Here is a 20,262-nt window from a genome sequence, read left to right on the forward strand (position 1 = left end):
GAACTATTACAGCAATAATAAAAGATATGGCCAACCTTCTCTTTTAACTCCCCAAGATAAGTGGTGCTTTGTCCGAGGATAGCCTCCGCAGTTTCCTGGAAACAAGTGACCCACTGATTCTCTTGAAAATCGGCAATGTTTACCTAAAACACACAACTCTGTATTATTTCAGCAAAGAAATAATAAAAGGACGATACACTCAAAAAATGGGGTGATTAACTTTTTCCACTCATTAAAATAAACGCCAGGGAAAAAACTATTACCACCAGATATATTCTTTCCAAAGAACGTCCAAAGTATCATATAGAAAAAAAGTTCAAAATGTAAGTCTGGATCACAGCAGGAACACGATGTAAATTCAGATCTCAATGGAGATATAGCCCAACTAAACTTTTCTTCAGATACAGGATCCAGGCATAACAGACTCAGTTTCTATCCAATGGCCTTTGGACTACAGGTTTGAACTAGCCTCCAATGAGTCAGGGCAGGTTCTCTGCATTTTAAATTGTGCATCCTTCAGTCAGTAAGAGGAGCTCCATGGGATGGCTCTCAGTCACTGCTGAACATCCCAGATGATTTAAAAGCCTGAGCTAAGGGCTTTCAGCTGGCCACCAAATTTACCTAGCACAGAAATGAGCAATCAACTGTCTCCAACTGGACCATGGTGTAAAATTAAACAGGTGAGTCAAGGAAGAAAGTGGATCACAAAGAATTCAGTTACTAAAAAGTAAAAGTAAAAAAATAAAAAATAAATAAATAAATAAAATAAAAATAAAAATGGCAAAAAAAAAAAAGTAAAAGTAAAAGGGTTAGTAGAAATAAGAGGTTTTTTTTACAAAAGGTATCATGTTGATGGTTTGACATATTCACTTTGCATATACATGGGGCTTTAATATACAAAGTTATGATGAAAAATAGGGGGATGAGAGAAGTTAAAACACTCACAAATGTAAGGGAACATATTGCATACTGGGGCTCACACCTACAGTTCACCCCATGTTATCCTCCTAGAGGCAAAGGGAACCCCCTTTCCAGGTCAAGAACAGCAACGGCAGACACACGGGTGTCACATGAAATCAGTGTGCCGGAGATTCCACTTAGAAGTTTAACAGTAAGGTTGATGAAATCAACTATCTGAAACAACGTTCTTCATTTCAGTTCATGAAGTTTATGGTTTACAGAAAATAAGAAGCTTACATATATAACTTTCCTGCTGAACTAACATTTTAAGGGGCAATTAGAATACAGAAAGGGTAGGTGGAATCCTTAACTTTTTTTATTTAAAGAGATTTAAAAAGTTTTTCCTATTATAGGAGTATTCACTGCAGGAAAATAAATAGAAAATGCAGAAAAATATATAGAAGATAAATCAACCAGCAATAACCATTACTGGCAGTCTGGTATTCATCCCCTACTTGGTTTTTTGTCTGTATATGTACCTCAAGACTATATAAAACATACCATTTTAAATTTGCTATTTTCAATTAAGAAAGCCTGAACATTTATTTGTGTCATTTAGTCGTCTTCATTAACAATGGTTTTCAAATATTTTAACTGTGGAAACTATCAAACAACAAATTCTAATGCCTCATGGTATTCCATCCTACAGATATTCAGTAAAGGAATTAACCAGTAGAATATTAAGCACATTTAAGTTTTATCCAAGTTTTCAAAATAAACCACAGGGTAACAGACACCTTCATAGAGACGTAACATCTCTGATTACTTCTTTACAAGAAATGCCCTCCAAATGTTCACTGTGTCAGAAAATATAAACATTGTTAAGGCTCCTGATATATTACCGCCAAATCACCATCTAGAAAAATCTGAGAGTGCCTGTTTTCTTGTACCTTTATTATCATTTAATATGGTAACTTTTTAAAAAATGTACACCCTTTATTTTAAAGGTTTTCAAAGCCTTTAAAGAAGCAAGTCTTACAAATGCAAAACAGCCACAATCCCACATCAGCATGCAGTCACATTCTTCTGAAGTCAGCTCTATTGAGGCTAGGGGAACAGATTAGCCACAAGAAAAATAACTACATGTAGGCATCAACTGTATAATTACTGCTCTCCAGAAATGCCATTTCAAATTAATTTATCTTCATAACCGTTGCCAGGCAAGTGCCACCAATGCTGTAACTGTACTATATGCACAGCAGACTGAAATCAGCTGGGTAGCTAAATGCAACTTTCTGGTATGAAAAAAAAAGCCTTTAGAAGGAGCAACCAGACTGCTCTTCAATTGGAAGGCCCCTTGCTTTCGTATTTGTGGAACAGTAATGAGCTCTTTAGCACTTACTCATGGGCCGGCTTGGCTTCCTATCACAAGCAATCTTTTCTGCGCAGTGCCCGGCCCTCGGCAGGGACTCAACCACCACAGCGGTTCGCATCTACCCATTCTACTTACTGACAGGATCATGCGGTACTTGAAACTGGGAAATTCACGGTCACACTTCTCACAGCGGTACAATCCATTCTGCTGATCAATCACTTTCTTATTGCAGTCCTGAGTTGGGCAGGCCTGATACATAGAGTTCTCTTTGCGAAGATACACCACTGTGGCCACAGAGCTGAAATAGTCCGCCTTCGGGAGAAAAGAGCGACAGAAGACGCTGAGCACCAGGCCTGCATCAGGACGGGACGGAGAGGCAGCCCCAAGCGTGCCCTTACGTAGAACTGGTGAGTGCTGATGTGTTCTAACCACAGTAAGTCACTCTATAGTTTTAGAAGTCACTCGTGCTAATCACAAAACCCATGAAGGTAATAAACCAAGTTCTACAGCTTATTATTCCTTAAGAGTTAATTCTAAATTTGACTAAATTAAAGAAAGAGTATATGAAAGAGAAAGACTTCAAGTGATAAAGACTTGTTCCTCCTGTTCCTCTGACCCTCCGAAGGTAATAGATGTAGGAAATACAGAGCAATGCAGTAAAATTGAATGCAGCTATGTTCAACCATCCTCCTACATTAAAAGCAATAGCAGTGTTTATCTTTATCTAGGCCAGGGGTCAGCAGACTTTTTCTGTAAAAAGCCAAACAGTAAATACTTCAGGCATTACAAGCCATTTGGTCAGTCTCTGTTGGAGCTACTCAACTGCTGCTTGGGACAAAGTAAATAACAACAAGTGGCAATTTCCCAAAGAAACATTATTCACAACAGGCAGCAGGCTGGATTTGGCCGGTGGGCTGGTTTGCCAAGCCCTGGTCTAAGTCATTGAATTCAGCAGGATGCAAAAATAACTGAGGGCATTCAGAGTGGAGAAATCACTGATAAGTAAATGCAACAAAGACCAAAGGCATGTGCTGGGGCTTTGTTATTGCTCTTTGTTTTGCTTTAATTCTTCTAGAAAGAGTATGGGTGGATACTTTTGGGGGGTGAACAGTTCCCTCTTGGTATACCCTGAATTCAGAGCTAGGTTACTTCTAGGGCTTCCCGATGTTTCAGACCAAAAGAGGCAAAATAATCGTGGGGATGTGTGAAGAGCTTGGATGAGTCCTCAATCCAGAGGGCTCTACAGAAAATAAGTCTCCCAGGAGAACACCCAAAGAGTTTCTCTGTATTTCTAGGTAAGGTTCAGATGCAAAGCACGACTTGCAAGTTTGGGTGCAAACAGGTACCCGCTAGGCCTGATCTCTTATTCCATACTGTCTACCTTTAGGTCTGAGAGAGACGCTGGGTGACAAGAGAACCTGAAGACTGGTTGTTCCTATGACAGGACAACACACATCTGTCCAATGCGTAGCTCCCAAGGAGCTGTATAACAGCATTATAAATTGCAGCTGATGACAATGATGGATGAGGGAGTAGAGCAAAATGAGACAGTGAGGAATAAAAACCATATTATATAATATGAAAATAATAAAACAGCAACTGCTGTTTTGGGGAAACATAAAAGAGAAATAAATAATGTAAATATTAAATTGCTGACAGAATACAGGTTCAGATCAAGATGGGAGGGTCATTAAATACAAACAATGAAAGGGAAGCTGCAACGGAAATCAAATGTCAGAGCCAATTCTTGTCAGAGAACACTGGCAACTCTCAGCCAGGAGGGGTTAATATTCTACCGCCAGCAAAAGTACATGTGAACTGCCTGATGTCTGGCACTGGGCCTGCCTAATGCTCAGTGTGAGATACATACATACATACATATATATATATATATATCCTCAAAAAGCACTGTCTTCTTGGTATGGGGGCATTTCAATCTGTAGGAACAATCACAGAAAAGAAATATAGACCCAAAGGCAGTTTATATTATCATACACAGCTGGGTTAGGACAACTTTGTTAAGATCCCCTTAAGAACTAAACAACTCTCTAAGTCAGAGTTCTTAACATTTTTCTGCCTCCACGTACCTGAGGGACACAACATACTCCTATTAGGAAACACGACGCCTCATCCTGGTAGTGATTCCCACCCAGCACACCATGCTCTGGTCAGAGCCCCGGTTAAGAACCACAGCTTTGAATTAATGTCTGACAGCTTGTACCCGAAATCAAGTTTGAAAATGCATCCTTTTGCACACTTTACGTGTGTCTGAAGAACATTAGGAATGTAGGCTACCTTGTCACCTTGGCCCAGGTTCTCTGATTTAACCTCATACAAAGTTTTCCAGTTGGTGTTGCCCCCTGCTAGTCCTCCACTCTTCAGATCTGAGATGGAAACAGCATCTAAGTTTTGTCCTTCTGAGTCAAACCTGAGAAATAAATGAAGAATGACGGGCACTTGTTATACTTATTGAATATGCTACTTACTTCTTTAGACCAGATACAGGCAAACTATCCACCCTCACCCAACTTTCATAGGTCACGTGGGCTGCAGTTAGTGTCTTCATTGTACCTTAACCCTACCTAAAAACTCAATAACCCCTTTTTATCTCAATTGCTTTGATGCCCCCCAGTGGTCAAAAAAGACAGTACCACAGAACCTTTTCTGACATTAGCCCTGCATACCAACACTGACCCAAGGGTCGCAGGCCCCTAGGCCTAAAAACAGTAACCTAGACAGTCAACAACAGTAGAGCAGTAATGTAGAGCTCTGGTATAGTTCTTTGGGCTACTGAGGCAGCTCCATAAGCAGCTGCATTTTTATCACCACTGAAATGTATCAGTATAGGAAGTGACATTCGACATTATTATAACAGAGTGGCCAAAAAAAATGTTCCCATGGTGAGAAATCTTTTAAAGCTCAAAAGCTTATATAACCCAAAGTAATTTATTAGAAGGTATTATCTATTTTCTTGTAGATTTACCTTTTTAGTAAGATTTTTTTCGTAAATTTACCTTTTTAGTGAATTTTTGTGTAGATTTACCTTCTTTGTATTTTATGCCAATGCTAAATTTGTACTAAATTGTTATTAAAATTGATTATACTTCTATCACATATCAGCCAATATGAAGGAAGGGGAGGACCAGGGAGAAAGTGGCTCAGAAACATATTTGTGGCAGGGCAGAGTGAGTCTGACATGAAAAACACGCCAATGTCATCCAAAAGGAGGGTAACTAAAAGGTAACCACATACAGAACAGGCTCCTTAAAAAGAAACCATCTAATGGAATGGACGCTGCCCTAAGCTGCAGACAATTGCCTTCTCTTTCTGTCAGGCAAGCGGCTAAATCCGTCACAGAGGCACAGCAAGGTCCATAAATCTGTTTCGCCACTACTTGCTACACAAGTTTACGGTTTCAAAAACTCCAAGGAGACATTTGCCACCAACAACAGCTCATCAGGAGTCAACAGAGCAAGGAGAGAGGCAGCCCTTCCTACAATAAAAACTCCCCATTGTTATATCCAGATCTAAACATCTCCCATCCTGGCCTAGGTGGGGTGTGTGCACTGCACCTCTCTTTGATCAATGCCCAGTTACTTTATTTTGGAGACAGCCATGTCTTTTTTATGTTGACCAGGATCACGGTTACCGACAAGTGAAATATGAAGACCTTAATGTGGGCATGCAATTAACCTGGGGTCAAGCTCCAGAGCCTGAAAGAAAACCAAGCAATAAAGACCCAAAGCTATGGTTATTTCTGGTTGGACTGCTCACGGGTCCCCTGCCTTATAATACAATGCCAGCTACAAAATGTTAAATACAGATACATGTGGACCACAGTCATAAGGCTGGCTTAAATGACATGAACACTCCAGTAGATGTTTCATGAAACTACTCAAGTACTAGTAGTACTGGTTCACATTAGACTCGAAACAAAAGTGGGGAGTATATAATATGAGCTAACTCTTTAGTCACTTAAACCCTAAGACATAGATGGAAACCGACCCCCACCCCCATGACTACAGTTATACAAATTATTTAAGCTCAAGCTGAAGTGTTTTCCCTGATCACATCAATTCTTGCATACCACGTTTCAGTTTGAAGTGTTCTTTTGAGGCAGAGTTTTAACACCCCAAAAAGATATAGAGGAGATTTTAACAGGCTCTCCTCAGCCCGAGTGCTTTGGGAATAACAATAAAATGCCAACAAAAGCCCATTGTTCTCACCACGCTTTGTCAGAGTCCAGTGAATAAGCGCTAGAAGGTGTGATCAGCACCAAAGACTGGACGGAACAAGAAAGCTTTCCCCCCCTACACCACAGTAACCCACAGCTTTAAACCTCGGAAAGAGAGATGACTTCAGTACACAGCTGCTAAAGCCTGGCCTCATCCTGCTTTGGCAGGATTGAGGTCAGCATGCAGCACTTCCATTCTAATTGCCTCCTCCTCCAACTCTCCAGGTTTGTCATGGGATTACAGGTTTGTCAGTTTAAGGGCTTTAACACGATCCTCTCAGAAGGCATAATGCCGCTGAGAAATAGGGGAACTGCTCCACTTAGTATGAAGCCCTCTGCTTGGCAGACAGCTCACATACTGATTGTAAGAACCAAAAGAACCAGCTCTTCTCAAAGCCCAGGCTTAAATAGCCTCTTTGTTTAGCCCCATAACACCTACCATCCACGAAGCTTATAGGCCTCTGGCATGTCAGGATTCACAATGACTGTGCTAGAAGACAATATAGAGAGGCTCCGTCCACCAAAATCAGAAACTCGGGCTCCTTTGATAGCCATCACGGGTTGTCTAGAACCATCAAATTTATCAGCCTGCATAACAACAAAAATACCAAATAACAAACTAGTGTCACTGGCAAGAAGAACACACAGAACATTTTTACCGAAAACAAGGTAAAAGGTCAATAGCAGAGTGAATGCAATAAATGGTACATGGAATCTATACAAGATAACCTCACATGCAAGAATCTGCTGAGAGATACATCAAAACTAATGTAGAGTTAGGAGAAACAGCATTTCGCTATGTAACACTTAAGTCATAACACATCTCAGAAGTAAATCAAATAAAGGATTCCAAATATTCCCTAGACAGCGCAATCCTTTGTTAGGACGGGTCAACGTGGGCCAAGTTCCACAACTCCCAGGACAAGTCACCACCTTTCTGCACATGCTCTGGTTGCTCAGTCCAAGTACTTACATCTTCTCCCCACAGAGTAGCGGACACCACTTTCCCTGACATGTCCATCAAATAGATATTTCTCTTAGAAACTTCTCTGTTGTTAGACTTCACCGTGATTTTCGTGGCTTCTTCATAGCTCTTGCAGATGCCAAGTATGTCTAAAACACAGGCACAATGTTTCAGCAAGAGATGGTCAAGGCTCCCATTACAGCATGACCAGCAAGCAGGTAAGTCTCACACCTCCCTTGTGTGTTATACACAACACTGATCGTCACCACTCTCCTTGCTCTCGGACGCAGACTTACCTACAAGTGAGTCCTTAGATTTGCTCTCTAGGTCGCCAATCCCTGTGAAATCAAACTTAACTGTAGGTAAATGATGGTCATCCTCACAGGGCATGACGAAAGTCTCATTATTGAAGGTCATCTCATAGTCGTTTTTAACAGCTGTGTATTGTTTGTTTGCAATCTTCAGAGTGCCTTTAGAGAAATAATAGACCTGCAAAAGAGGCCAAGCCAGAGAACATGGGATAGTCCATCAAAGTGGACATGAAAACCCTGTACCACCACACAGCTCGCCAACGGACAGGAGTCCCCTCAGCCTCACTCACCCTACTGCTCACCCGTTTCAGTTCTAGACTCAATACTACCATACCTTATTCACATCAATAAGAGGAAAGAACTTGTCCACTTGCTCATTGAAAGCAGTAGCTCTGATTTCACCCTGCGGAAGCATGCAAGAGCAGGTTACAATTGTGTTCAAGTTTTGCCAGTGAAAAACAGGACACTTTCTTTTTCCCCCCACTTTTATTTACTTTAAGTGTGTTTTTCCAGGACCCATCAGCTCCAAGCCAAGTAGTTGTTTCAATCTGGTTGTGGAAGGCGCAGCTCACAATGGCCCATGTGGGGATCGAACTGCCAACCTTGTTGTTAAGAGCACCGTGCTCTAACCAACTGAGCTAACCAGCAGCCCCAGGTCACTTTTTTTTTAAAGTGTCAAATCACCACTTTAAAGCAGTAGCACAAGCAAGAATGAGATCAGTAAGAGGGCTACAGACACCCCAGAAACATGTTTTGTAGTCACATAGTCAAATTATTAATCCTATGAAACAACCTAAATTTAATGAACTGATCCTGGTATCACGCTTTATCAATTTCAAGGTAGAAACCGGGGGAAAAAGAAACCAACAAACCCAAAAGTGAGTTTAATATTCTGACAACAAAAATAAAACTACTTTGATCACTGAGTGACACGACTAAAGCCCACGGGGAAGTGTGCTAAAATCATAATGATTCACCAGCTTCCCTCACATTTGCACTAAGCAAGGAATTACTTCATGTTCATGAGTCACTGCCAAAAATGTTATAACAAGTCATGTTTTCAAGTTGCTTATGATTTGATTTTCACTTTTACTTCTCGTCAGTCAAAATGCTACAGATGGGTAAGAAACTTAAGTAAACGGCTGAAATTTTAGCCAACTGACAGAATAGGACAATAATCTGGTTAAAAAAAAATTAGATTGTGATAGGGATTCAAGCATTACACAGTCAATACATTTGGGGTATTGTTCCATCTTCCAAAAAACCAACCTATTTTTGTCTGCCCTCTGAGAGCTTCGAACAAATAGGAAATATGTGGCAGTTTGAAAAGAATGCTTGAAGTACATATTGGGAATTATATAAACAAAACTACTGAGCAGATGAGAAACAGCTAACAGGACTGTGGAGATTCCACAACTTGGATTTTTTTGTCACCTCATCATGGCTTGGTGTTGTTTACGCAAAGCACGTAGAGTGTCTGCATAGTCAGAATTCATCTCCCACAAAACCATTCACTCATCCAGGTAGCTGCCTCGTGCCTCCCGCTGGGGCTCAGAACTTCACTTCGCTCATAAGCAGACATCACCTCCTACGGCTTCAACTCCGCCTGGCAGCAACACAGACAGAGCACCTCTGGTTTCTCCTGCCCGTGAGGCTACTTACACATTTAGAAAACTAATGTCCACTGCCGCAAATGCTTTCCTTTAAGGTCAAGGATTTTATTTATGACCTTTAACCCAAAAAACAGACTGCCACAGAGGGAAAACAACAGCAACAACCATGTATCTTGCTGGCCTGCTATTGTTTTTCACCTGATTGGCCTGCACAGTGCTTCCTGTTTCTCAGCACTGACTACTCCTATTTCCCTACTTGACAAATACTCACACTTTCATCCACTAGTTCTATAGAGAAAAGCTTCCCTTCCCCTCGGGAATTGCTCCAGGTACGGATCTGACTTTTGTTGGTAACACGAGCACAAATAGTCCACCTAAAAACCAAAAGGATTATATTAGTGTTCAGAATCTTGGGGAAGATCGGAAAGGTTCCATAACATCTTCCTATAGCCTTCTTTATCTTCTGCGCACTCCATTTTTCTACAAGGTAAGCTATATTTTAATCCACCTAATTAAACCCCCAAGATGACATACAGGTTTGACAGTTTATGGAATAACCAAATTGTAAAACATACAAGGTAATTTAACACTAACTCATTCTCCTGTCAAATAAGTAAATTTATAAACTCTCTCCCTTCTCCAAAAAGCATCACCAAGGCAACAATATCCCCGTAATGACAGGTTCGAAGCTAGAAAATGCAGTAACACTAGCAATTATATTTTGCCACTATTTTCATTATGGGAACTGATAACTGGTGTCAAATTTCCATCTCATTTCTAATACACACTGAATAGAAATATAAGGTTATGAAACATGGTATTGGTAAGCCCCCAAAGAAAAATGCACTAAAGCAGTATGACCTCAGACAGAAGACACTAAAAAATGAGGACAACTTCCAACTTCCATTCCTGAATGCAGGAGTTGGGAACATCAGTTACCTTACTTACAATTTCACAGGGGAACATATCTTCCCTACATTGTAAAGAACTAAAGGATAAATAAAAATATATCTAAAAGAATTCTGAAAAGAGAATGTACTAATTTGCAACTGCTAAAATTAACTTTTAATAGGAAAAAGTCATATAAAAGAAGTATCTATTCAGGGTATGTTCATGTGGTTACTATAAACAGTACAGATTCTTTAAGTCAACTAAATCAGAGTAACTTTTTTTAGACTAAAAGTCACCTATTTATATGATGAGAAGATAAAACAAATGCCTTCTGAATTAGAATATTTAGTTTTACTCATAAGGCTACCAACTGATTCTTTTAGCATTAAATATTTTAAATTTCAAAATAAATGAAATTCCACACGCTATGGCAGATGGCTCTTTTCTGCCATTCTTTTCTGATGAGAAAGTTCAAGGCTGCCACAATTTGTACCCTCTTCCCCCCTCAGGAAAATAAAAAGAGGAAACCTATTTTATGTGTGGTTAACAGTGCACACATAAGTAAGTCAAGAGCCCATAATAACCTTTTATACTATTTTGTAAGTATAAGTATGTTCTAAACTTATTCTATGGAATAACTCACTTGGATTGGTAAGGGGTGAGGCTAGAAATGGGTACCACTTTGGCTTGTGTTCCCCCAGAACTGTTCACCAGGCTGGTTCCTCCAGCTTTTCCAAATATCTTTGCAGCACCATAATCCTTAGATACAGTGGAACCTTTAAAAACAAATGCAAAAAAGGACAATCACAATTTTATTTAAAATGTATAGTTAAGTTTTTGTAATAACTCTCCAGTACTGAGATGTCACTGGTGAAATCATACAAAATGAGAGGTGAAATTTTTCCTTTTTAGTAGTCAAAAGATATGGAGGTCAAACAGAGACACAAACAGGAGGCTAGAAAAGTGATCTAGGATGAAGGTTGGGCGCAAAGAAGTTCATTAGATATTTGCTGACTTAAGCCCTGAGGTCAAGAAAATAAATAATAGTAATGAACCCAGACACAGCTCTTTCAAAGGGCCGCCCTCCTTAAACTTTTCCCTTATAGCAATGGGCAAGATAATGGGTCAAAGAAAAAAAATCAACCTCCTTGATTGGTAAAACTGATGGCAAGTCACTAGGTGCATAAGAAAAAAAGCAGAAGGAAAGGCTAGTAAGTAAGGGACATAGTGGATGAACCATCCGAGGTGAAGGATACCTGTCACAAATATATCACCTCAAAACATCCCCAGAAAACTCTGTCTTCAACTGATCTACAGGACTGAAAAGTCCAGAATGAAGTTTATGGGGTTGAGTTCAGTTGAGAGCAACAGGCAAGAATCAGTTGTTGGTTCAAGACAACCAGGTAGCTGGCCACCAGGATTCCTTCTGCTTCCTTTATCCAAGCCTAAGGAGCTGCCTTGCACTTGGAAAGGGTAATAATTAAAGCCTGTAAGTTCATGAATTCCTCAGTATGTGCATTGTTTCTATAAAGCTTCAACCTCCCAATCAGGTTGCTTCCCCTCAACACATGCCTAGTCTTCCTTCTTTCACTACCCAGCTGATTTGTGTTTAGGGAACATTAACTGATCTTTAAAATGAAGTATTAATATAACCCAAAGACAGACAACTGAAAAAATAAATCTGTGGAAGGAGGGAGAGAAATAACATAATACTATTTGTATTTCAGCCTAAGGAAGTGACTGTTAGATTATTCACCATTTTAGATAATCTGTTCTACCACCTCCCTTCAACAGTAGATAATTTAAGGCTCGTGTATGAATAGATCTGCTTATAAAGGGAGATAGATAGAAGGTAGGTAGATAGATTTTGCCAGGTAGATAAAAGCATCGAAGACCAATAGGGAAAAGTCGTACGTATTAAGTTTCACAGAACCATTAGTGACACCCTAACTTTGCTTTTTTATTTTACAATCTTAGCATTGAAAAACAGAAACTAAAAAAGTAAATAAATAAAAATAGAAACTAATAGTTGAGAGGAGTAGAGGAAGTGGTGTATGTGAAGCTGTGACAGAAAAAAGGACCTCTAAAGATAAATCCAACCAAATTCTATAAATCATAATTTTCAATGGTGGTCCCTAAAGCAACGGCCAGAAAAAAAAACAAAACGACCCGGTACAGACTCTCAGGACCTGCTGCAGAGAAAATTAAAAGAAGAAACTATTTCTCATCAATGAGACTGAGAAGCAAACCTAGGACCAATACAAATGACACTGTCTTCAATCTAAGATAAATACCCACGAGAGTCCAGAAAAATGGAAAACTTGGAGAGAGACAAGCCAAATTTAATAAGCGGATCCTAGTTAAAAGGCTAAAATTTAAAAGGTATGGAAATTCAAAGTCAAGAGGGTGGAAAACCTAAGATGTGAGGAACTACCAGAAAAACTACTGACAGAGAACAGTATATCATTCTGATACAAAAAAGGGCATATTAAGTATCTTGAAAAGACTGCCTTTAATCATTTTTTTCAATCACACACTTTGCAGGAATTATTTAATTGGAATTATTCTTTGCAAGAAGCAACTGTCATGAATGGCATTTGGAAAACTCTCTTTAGTCCCAGACTAGATTTCAAAACATTATTCAAAAGCCTGACACGTGTCCTCAGCACCAGTCTCCACACGGCGGGCTTACCCGTTCCTGGGCTCCCATTCTGTTGCTGCGGCTTGCTGGTTGGCGGACTGACTGCTGAGGCTGGAGCAGGAACGACCTGCTGCTGCCCATGTCCTGAGGATCAAAGAGAAAGACCATTTTGGTACAAATAATTTGGGTCAAAAAGAGTTAAACTTACGTAGAAGAAATACTCTGAGAAAGCACAAATTTTTGATTTCTGTTAAAGACTCTACAGGGTCAGAATTCACGCTGGGGCAGTCAACTGCATGCGGTGAATTTGCTAGGGGTTCACTTTTGTTTTCATGGCATAAAAGGTTGGCTCCATTTACCTTTCACCTGCTTATAATTGATAGCTTTCAGTTTTAATGAGGTTCTCTCCTAAAGGCTTGCCCATTTCTCCTGCATGAACCTGAAGGAAAGCCACTGGGCTGAATCTGTGACAATATCACTATTTCCATAGCAACAAATCGATGTCATCAACAGAGCTGTGTGTTCACGGCAGGATCTATTAGAAGAAAAAGCTGGGTGGTAAGAAAAACCTAAAAGCAGTTCAATTGTCTCTGAAGTGCTCTTGGTTCAAAGGAAAGGAGACATTCAGAAAGGATTGTACTCCTTGCCTCCCAAACAAAGCAACCTTATTTTGCAACTGACAGTTGGTGGAAAATAAGAGTTGAAAGAGCCTTAGGTACCCTGAAGTGCTAGTGAACTGTCACAGCAGGAAGAGATGAGAATGGAGTTCAGAAGCAGGTGTGTCAAGGAAACAGGAAGATTAAAAGGAAAAGAGGGGAAATGAACATGTCTCTCAAGCAGAAAATAAGAAACACCATACCATTAGAGTATTTATTTATCCCTCATCCTTTCTACAAATGTTCATGAAGTTGAAAGATGTTAAGATAGAAAAATACACCTAACTGAAAAAAAAAAACACAACCCCCCCACCCCCCAAGATTTACAGAATTTGATTATGCCTTTGTAACTGGCACTAAAAGTAGAAGTCAACCTAATCTGTCTGGGCTGTTCACTCAGAGCGCAGCACACAAGCGCAGCTCAAAAAAAATTTCCTAGTGTGCCCTCAGAACAAAGATGGTGAGCGCTGCTGAAAAAGCTGCCCTCCTGTCACCCTGTCGCTGCCTTCTCCAATCACTGGGTTTATTCCTGCTGGGTTTTCCAAGGCCCTAACTCAAATGGGCATATTACACACCGACGTCATTTCCTTCTGCCAATGTTACTCTTAACTGGTACGACTAAATGAGAGTAAATTGTGCCAATAGAGTAAAATTAATTTAGCATAAAATTAGAAAGGTTAAACAGAATTGGGTTATTCTTTAGTTCTTCCTATGGAGAGAAAAATTGAGAGACCTTACTTACATAGAAAAAAGATCCTAGATTCTTGACAGTGAATTTTTGTGTTTCCTTTTTAGCTTTTCCACTATCTCTGAATTTACAAAATATCATATGAAATTGAGAGGGAGAACTGCTTGTCTTTGATAATAACAAGTCTTGTGAAGGAACGTTTTGAAATTCTATAATGAATCTTTTTTAAAAAATCAGTAGGGAAAAGATGAGTTGCTCAGTAAACAGTATTAGGGGCTAAATGGCTAGGAAAAGAACTTATTTTTACGTGTTTCATGAAATATATTCAAAAGAACGAAAAGATTTAAACCTTCAAAGATGGTACCATAAAAATACACAGACCCCTGTTCTACTCCACTGTAGTTCCTCCCTCTCTTTTACTGTCTCAAACATGTCCAAGCTCTCGAGTCGCTTCCTCATTACAATGTCTGCTTCTTCAAGTATCTTGTTGAACCATGGTCAAAGGATCATGCTGATCTCTTACGTTTAATTTCTATCAAAATGTAACCAACATTTTATGAGGTACCTGGAGTAAATTCACACAGACAGAAAGTAGTGGTTACCAGGGGCTGGGGGAGTGGCAAATGGGGAGTTATTGTCTCATGCGTACAGTTTCAGTTTGGGATGATGGACGAGTTCTAAGGGTGATGGTTGCACAACAATGTGAATGTACTTAATGCCACCGAACTGTACACTTAAAAAAGGGTAAACTATACATTTTGTTATGCGTATTTTACCACAATTTAAAAAAAATGTAACTTACCTGTTTACCTATTCAAAGTGAACATTTTTTGACATTTTAACACATGAATTAAAATTAGTGTTATAATTTCTTTTTAGTAGTACACAATGTAATGGTACAGTCTTATAATCATTGGATTCTTAGATTCAATGAAGTACAATATGTAACAAGACACCACTATGCCCTATAATAGACATTAGTATCAGCTACCATTTTTGAGTGCTTACTATGTACCAGGTACACAGTTAAATGCATTATTCCATTTAATCTTCAACCCTATGATATAGATAGTCTTATTATACCCATTTAACAGATAAAAAAACTGGGTTAAAGACATCATGTAACTTGCTCAAAGTCATAGAGCTAGGAAAAAGCAAACCTTGTCCTGAACATAGGTTTGTCTCACTAGATCCATCCACTTCACCATCTAGTTAATATTTAATTGTAAGCAACCAATTCTGGCAGCCAAACTCTAATTATATAGAACATAACTAATAACCCTCACATCTGGTAGCCCGGAAAAGCTACTAATCCATTTATCAGAGCAATCCTTAACTCCGGCTTTGGACCATATTTGCAAATCTAGCATAGGACACAAGGGACTCAAAGTAACTAGATGGTAAGAATCCTGGTGCATTCTAAATAGCAACAATTGCTCTTCAATTTAACGTACTTCAACACAGACCTGAAAGAAATCAGTCTATAGCTAAATAAAAATCTTCCTAAATTTAAAATTATACCCAAAAGCAGAAATGCAGAGACTCAACTTCTGATAATTTTCTGTTTTGTGACACCTGTAAATCAAACCATTTCCGTAAGAAGGATCAAGGTATTAATTCTTACTCTTTTGCTCTATGCTAGCTCTAGGCTAGCTGGCTATGCCCCGGGAGGGAAATAGGATAGTTTAAAGCAGACTCTAGCTCCTCAAGTTACTTGCCCTCACACCAATCTTTTTTATTGTCATCATTATAATGGTAGGTGAGCCACAAGCAGATAAAAATTATCTAACAAATTATGGAAAACAGAATGACAAAAACTCAACTTCTACTAGCAAGTGCTTTCTTAACAACAAATACAAAGAATATAAAGAAGAGTCAATTGAATAGTTATAATTTCCTGCTGGCAGAAAATGGACAGAATCAGGGAGGAAAAAAAAATCCAGCTAATAATGAGTAATAGTACTAAATATCATATAAGAAATGTAAGTCTAAGAGTATCATGATTAGAAATAGTATAGGTACATAGAACAAATATACATATTGACAAAAATATATAGCGGTTAATATGGAAGATTTAAAATCATCCAATCCAGTATTGTATGAAATATGAATTGTAAGTTTTATGTCCCACATTTTAAAAATTCTTTAAGTATCTTTATTTAAGGTAGTACTAGTCCCACAAGACAATTTCAATGCACACTCTGGAATACCTCTGCCTATTTCCGGGCTGGGTTTAAGTCAATTAATTTTACTGGTCACCTGATATGTCACAGGTTCTGGGAAGATAGAATCTAACTGTAGTTCTCTATCCACTAATAATAGACAATTAGAAACCATTTCTAATTAGAAACCATTTCTGTGAAATACACCTGTAAAGTAATAGTCATTGTAACAAAGCTATTTCCAGGATGGTCCAAGTAACAATGTGTGATTGATCTAGTTACAATGAAATTCAATGGCAAATAACCCTAAAGAGCAAAAATCTTCTCACATCCCCTCCGCACGTGAACAGACCCTGAAGAGAGGGAAGAGCCAGTGGAACTGGGTACTGAGACCAAGGAGCTCTTCCCATAGTTCCGTAGTCTGACCTCAAGCGCTAATTACCTTTTAACCCTTTTATCTCTTTATCTCAAATACTTTTGCCCCTGAAACACAAAATGTCCAAAGGACCATTTAATTAAATACAACATAAACAATATGGCCAAAGGTGATAAAGCCAGGCACAGTCATCTCTTCCTCACCTCAGTGGCATCCAAAGATTTCACAGAGATGCTAAGCATTGCTTTGTCTTAACTCTCCTTCCTAAAAGCTGAGAATAAAGATAGACTAACGTGCTCATTTTAACAAAACTTCACTACTGCAAAACAATTGTGATGTTTCCATTTAATATTTTAGAACTTTACCTGAATAAACTCCAGCTTTCCCTCTCCGATTTAAAGTACCAAATTACTACTAGTTTGTGTAGTCACAAATTAAAATGTAAAAGGTTCTAATTTCTGGAACAAGCATGGTGATGACCTAGTCCCAAATCTTCCCACTTCTCCTAAAAATTATACAGAACAACAAAGAGAATATCCAAACCATACCCAAACATTCCACATATAGACTACATGTTTAGTGAAACTAGGGGACAGAGAAAACCCATAAATTCCAAATTATGTGAAAGTGAAGCCCCAAACCACAATAGTAAGACGAAAGCAGCCTGGATGATTTAAATGTAAAAAATAAAATCACACAAGTACTAAAATAAAACATGGGTGAATGCCTTAATAACTTTACAGTGAGGAAAACCTTTCTAACTATGGCTCAAAACTCCAAAGTCATAAAAAAATAATTGGAAAATTCAACTTCATAAAAACCAAAACACTGCTGCATTGCAAAAACACCACAAAGTCAAATAGACTTTGTAAGTCATATCAGAGAAAAAAGATTGATCCCTCCTCACTTTTTAAAGAACTCTTAGAAATTGAGAAGAAAAAGACAACCAACCCAAAAGACAAATGGACAACATAACAGCTCACAGAGAAAAGGCCCTTACACATTTAAAGGGTTGCTCACCTTGCTCAGAATACAATTTAAAACTACCTGGAGATGCCAGTTTTCATCTATCAGATTGGAGAAAATTCAGAACATACTCAGAGTATGTGGTTAATGTTCATATAGGTTCACAAGCTGTGAAGAAACCAATATTTTCATGCATTGCTCATGGGAATGCAAAATTATACCATCCTATGGAGGGGAATTCAACCATACCTACCTACCGCAGATGCATTTATCCACAGATCCAGCAATCTCACTTCTGGCAATCAAACCCCCTCTGCCCATACCTCTGCATACATATAAAGTTGTTCATTGCAGTAGTGTTTTAATAGCATGGAAACAACCCATGAGTCCATCTGCTCTGGTTAAATTACCGAGCAGTCACATAACAGAACACTCTATAACCATTTAAAAAAAAACAACAAACGAACATCTCTCTCTATATATGAAATATTGCTAGGCTGAGAATTTTTTAAAAAGAAAAAAAAGCAAGGTAGTGTACATAGTATCCTTTTTGTACATAGTAAGCAAGTGAAGTATGGAATATAGAATATCTGTACTTGATTGTATTTGCATATAGAAACACATGAAGGATAAAAAGAAATGACTAAAATTGGTTACCCAAAGTGGGCAGCAGTGAGTAGGAACAGTGTGGGAGGAGGCAGGGGTAGGAGTAAGATTTTTCTAAATACATATTTTATAGTTTTGATTTTTGAAACATGTAACTATATTATCTATTCAATAATGCTTACTTAAAAAGCTCTCTGACTATCTTAATTATATTTCAATTTTTAAAAATTATACAAGTTTTAATGGACAAACATACTATGAAATAGAGATAACTTCCAATTAGTCATGTGTTGGACGTTTTGCTCAATGTCTGCATACTTGTATACAGCAATGATCCCATAAGATTATACGAGAGCTGAAAAATGCCTGCTGCCTAGTGATGTCATAATGTCATAGCAAACTGCATTAGTTGTGTGTTGGTGGTGACGCTGGTATAAACAAACTTATTATGTTACCAGTCGTATACAAACATAGCACATACAATTATGTACATAATTCTTGATAATGATAATAAACAACTATGTTACTGGTTTATGTTATTTACTACACTATACTTTTTATTGTTATTTTAGAGTGTATTCTTTCTACTTATAAAAAACTTTGCTGTAGAACAGTATGCTGTTACACCAGCAGCAGCCATACCATACATCTCGTTCACTTCATCTCTTGATGATATCATGTTCCCTTGAGCTTGATTTAATCTCATGTTGTTTCACACAGTGACATACTGTACAGGCATGTAGCCTGGGAGCAACAGACTGTACCATAGAGCCTAGGTGGGTAGGAGGCAATACCATCTAGTTTTGTAAGTACTCTCTGTGATGATTCACAATGACAAAGTCACCTAACGACGTTATTTCTCAGAATGTACCCCTGTCATTAAGTGGCACGTGACTGTAAATATATAACATTCCTGTAACGGATTCACTCACACAATCTATTAACTTAAATACAATTTTCATAATAGACAAGAATTTTGATATGAAGGCTAATCTCTGAATGTCTGGGGCCAGTGGAAAATGGGATAACGACTAGAAATCAGAAACAATGAGTCACTTCTTGAAGCAACTCATCTGCTGTATGACCGCGAGTAAGTAACTTCATCACTTCGTTCACCTTCATTTTTTCTTATGATTAAAACTATCAATCTCTAAAATAGTTCCTTCTAATTGGCAACTAAAAGAGAGAACAGTTTAAAAAGTAACTTTTAAAAATTGAATCAAAAAAATAAAAAATAAATAAATAAATAAACTATCTCTAACATTCTGTTACTGTGTTCAATGCTCTCTTAGGGTTTAGGCCTGAGCTCCTCAAACTTTCCTTTCCTTTCTATTACTCCACTGAGGCGAAGGCTAGAACTGAGCTCGATAGGAAGACAGGATGTAGTTTACCTCCAGCACAAGAATTATTGGGATCAACTCTATTTATCCTCAGGCAAAAGCCCAACTAACACCAAAAATTAAGGATAAACTGAAGAACTACATTTGATAAGTTTAAAGTAGGACTGTGAATTAGTATATTTCAATGGAAACCACCAAAGCACCTTTCTCTATTAGGAGCAACAGAGAGAATTTAATTTTCTCTGAGTTTAAAAAAACAAATGTACTTACTTTTCTACTGAGAAATAATATGGGAAGGAGGAGGAAATACACAGTGGAAGACTTCAAATAAGTCACATATAAAATTTTGAGCATCTTGAAACTGACCTGATGAAAGTCACTTTTAATTTTTTCAATGTCACATATACAATTAAAATAGCCAATATACTGTGTTACTTAATAATTTTTTCTCATAAGAAAATTCAGTAAATATTAAAGATCCAGGCGTACCTCGTTTTATTGCACTTCGCAGATACAGTGCTTTCATCAACATCAAGGCA

The 20,262-nt window shown here is 38.3% G+C and overlaps 1 protein-coding gene across 1 annotated transcript in view; it reads right to left on the reverse strand.

The window, feature by feature from the left end:
- RPA1 (replication protein A1) overlaps positions 1-20,262 on the reverse strand; it is a 44,075-nt gene that overhangs the window by 4,463 nt on the left and 19,350 nt on the right. Inside the window, exons 6-15 of the mRNA XM_081029099.1 lie at positions 12,981-13,073; positions 10,932-11,064; positions 9,669-9,771; positions 8,119-8,187; positions 7,770-7,962; positions 7,483-7,622; positions 6,949-7,097; positions 4,571-4,703; positions 2,411-2,587; positions 36-143 (exon numbers count right to left, since the gene is read on the reverse strand). Coding sequence (XP_080885225.1) covers positions 36-143; positions 2,411-2,587; positions 4,571-4,703; positions 6,949-7,097; positions 7,483-7,622; positions 7,770-7,962; positions 8,119-8,187; positions 9,669-9,771; positions 10,932-11,064; positions 12,981-13,073 — 1,298 coding nt within the window. The remainder of the gene's footprint in view (positions 1-35; positions 144-2,410; positions 2,588-4,570; positions 4,704-6,948; positions 7,098-7,482; positions 7,623-7,769; positions 7,963-8,118; positions 8,188-9,668; positions 9,772-10,931; positions 11,065-12,980; positions 13,074-20,262) is intronic.

The sequence above is a fragment of the Rhinolophus hipposideros genome, assembly GCF_964194185.1.
Source record: "Rhinolophus hipposideros genome assembly, chromosome: 20".
Taxonomy (NCBI): Eukaryota; Metazoa; Chordata; class Mammalia; order Chiroptera; family Rhinolophidae; genus Rhinolophus; species Rhinolophus hipposideros.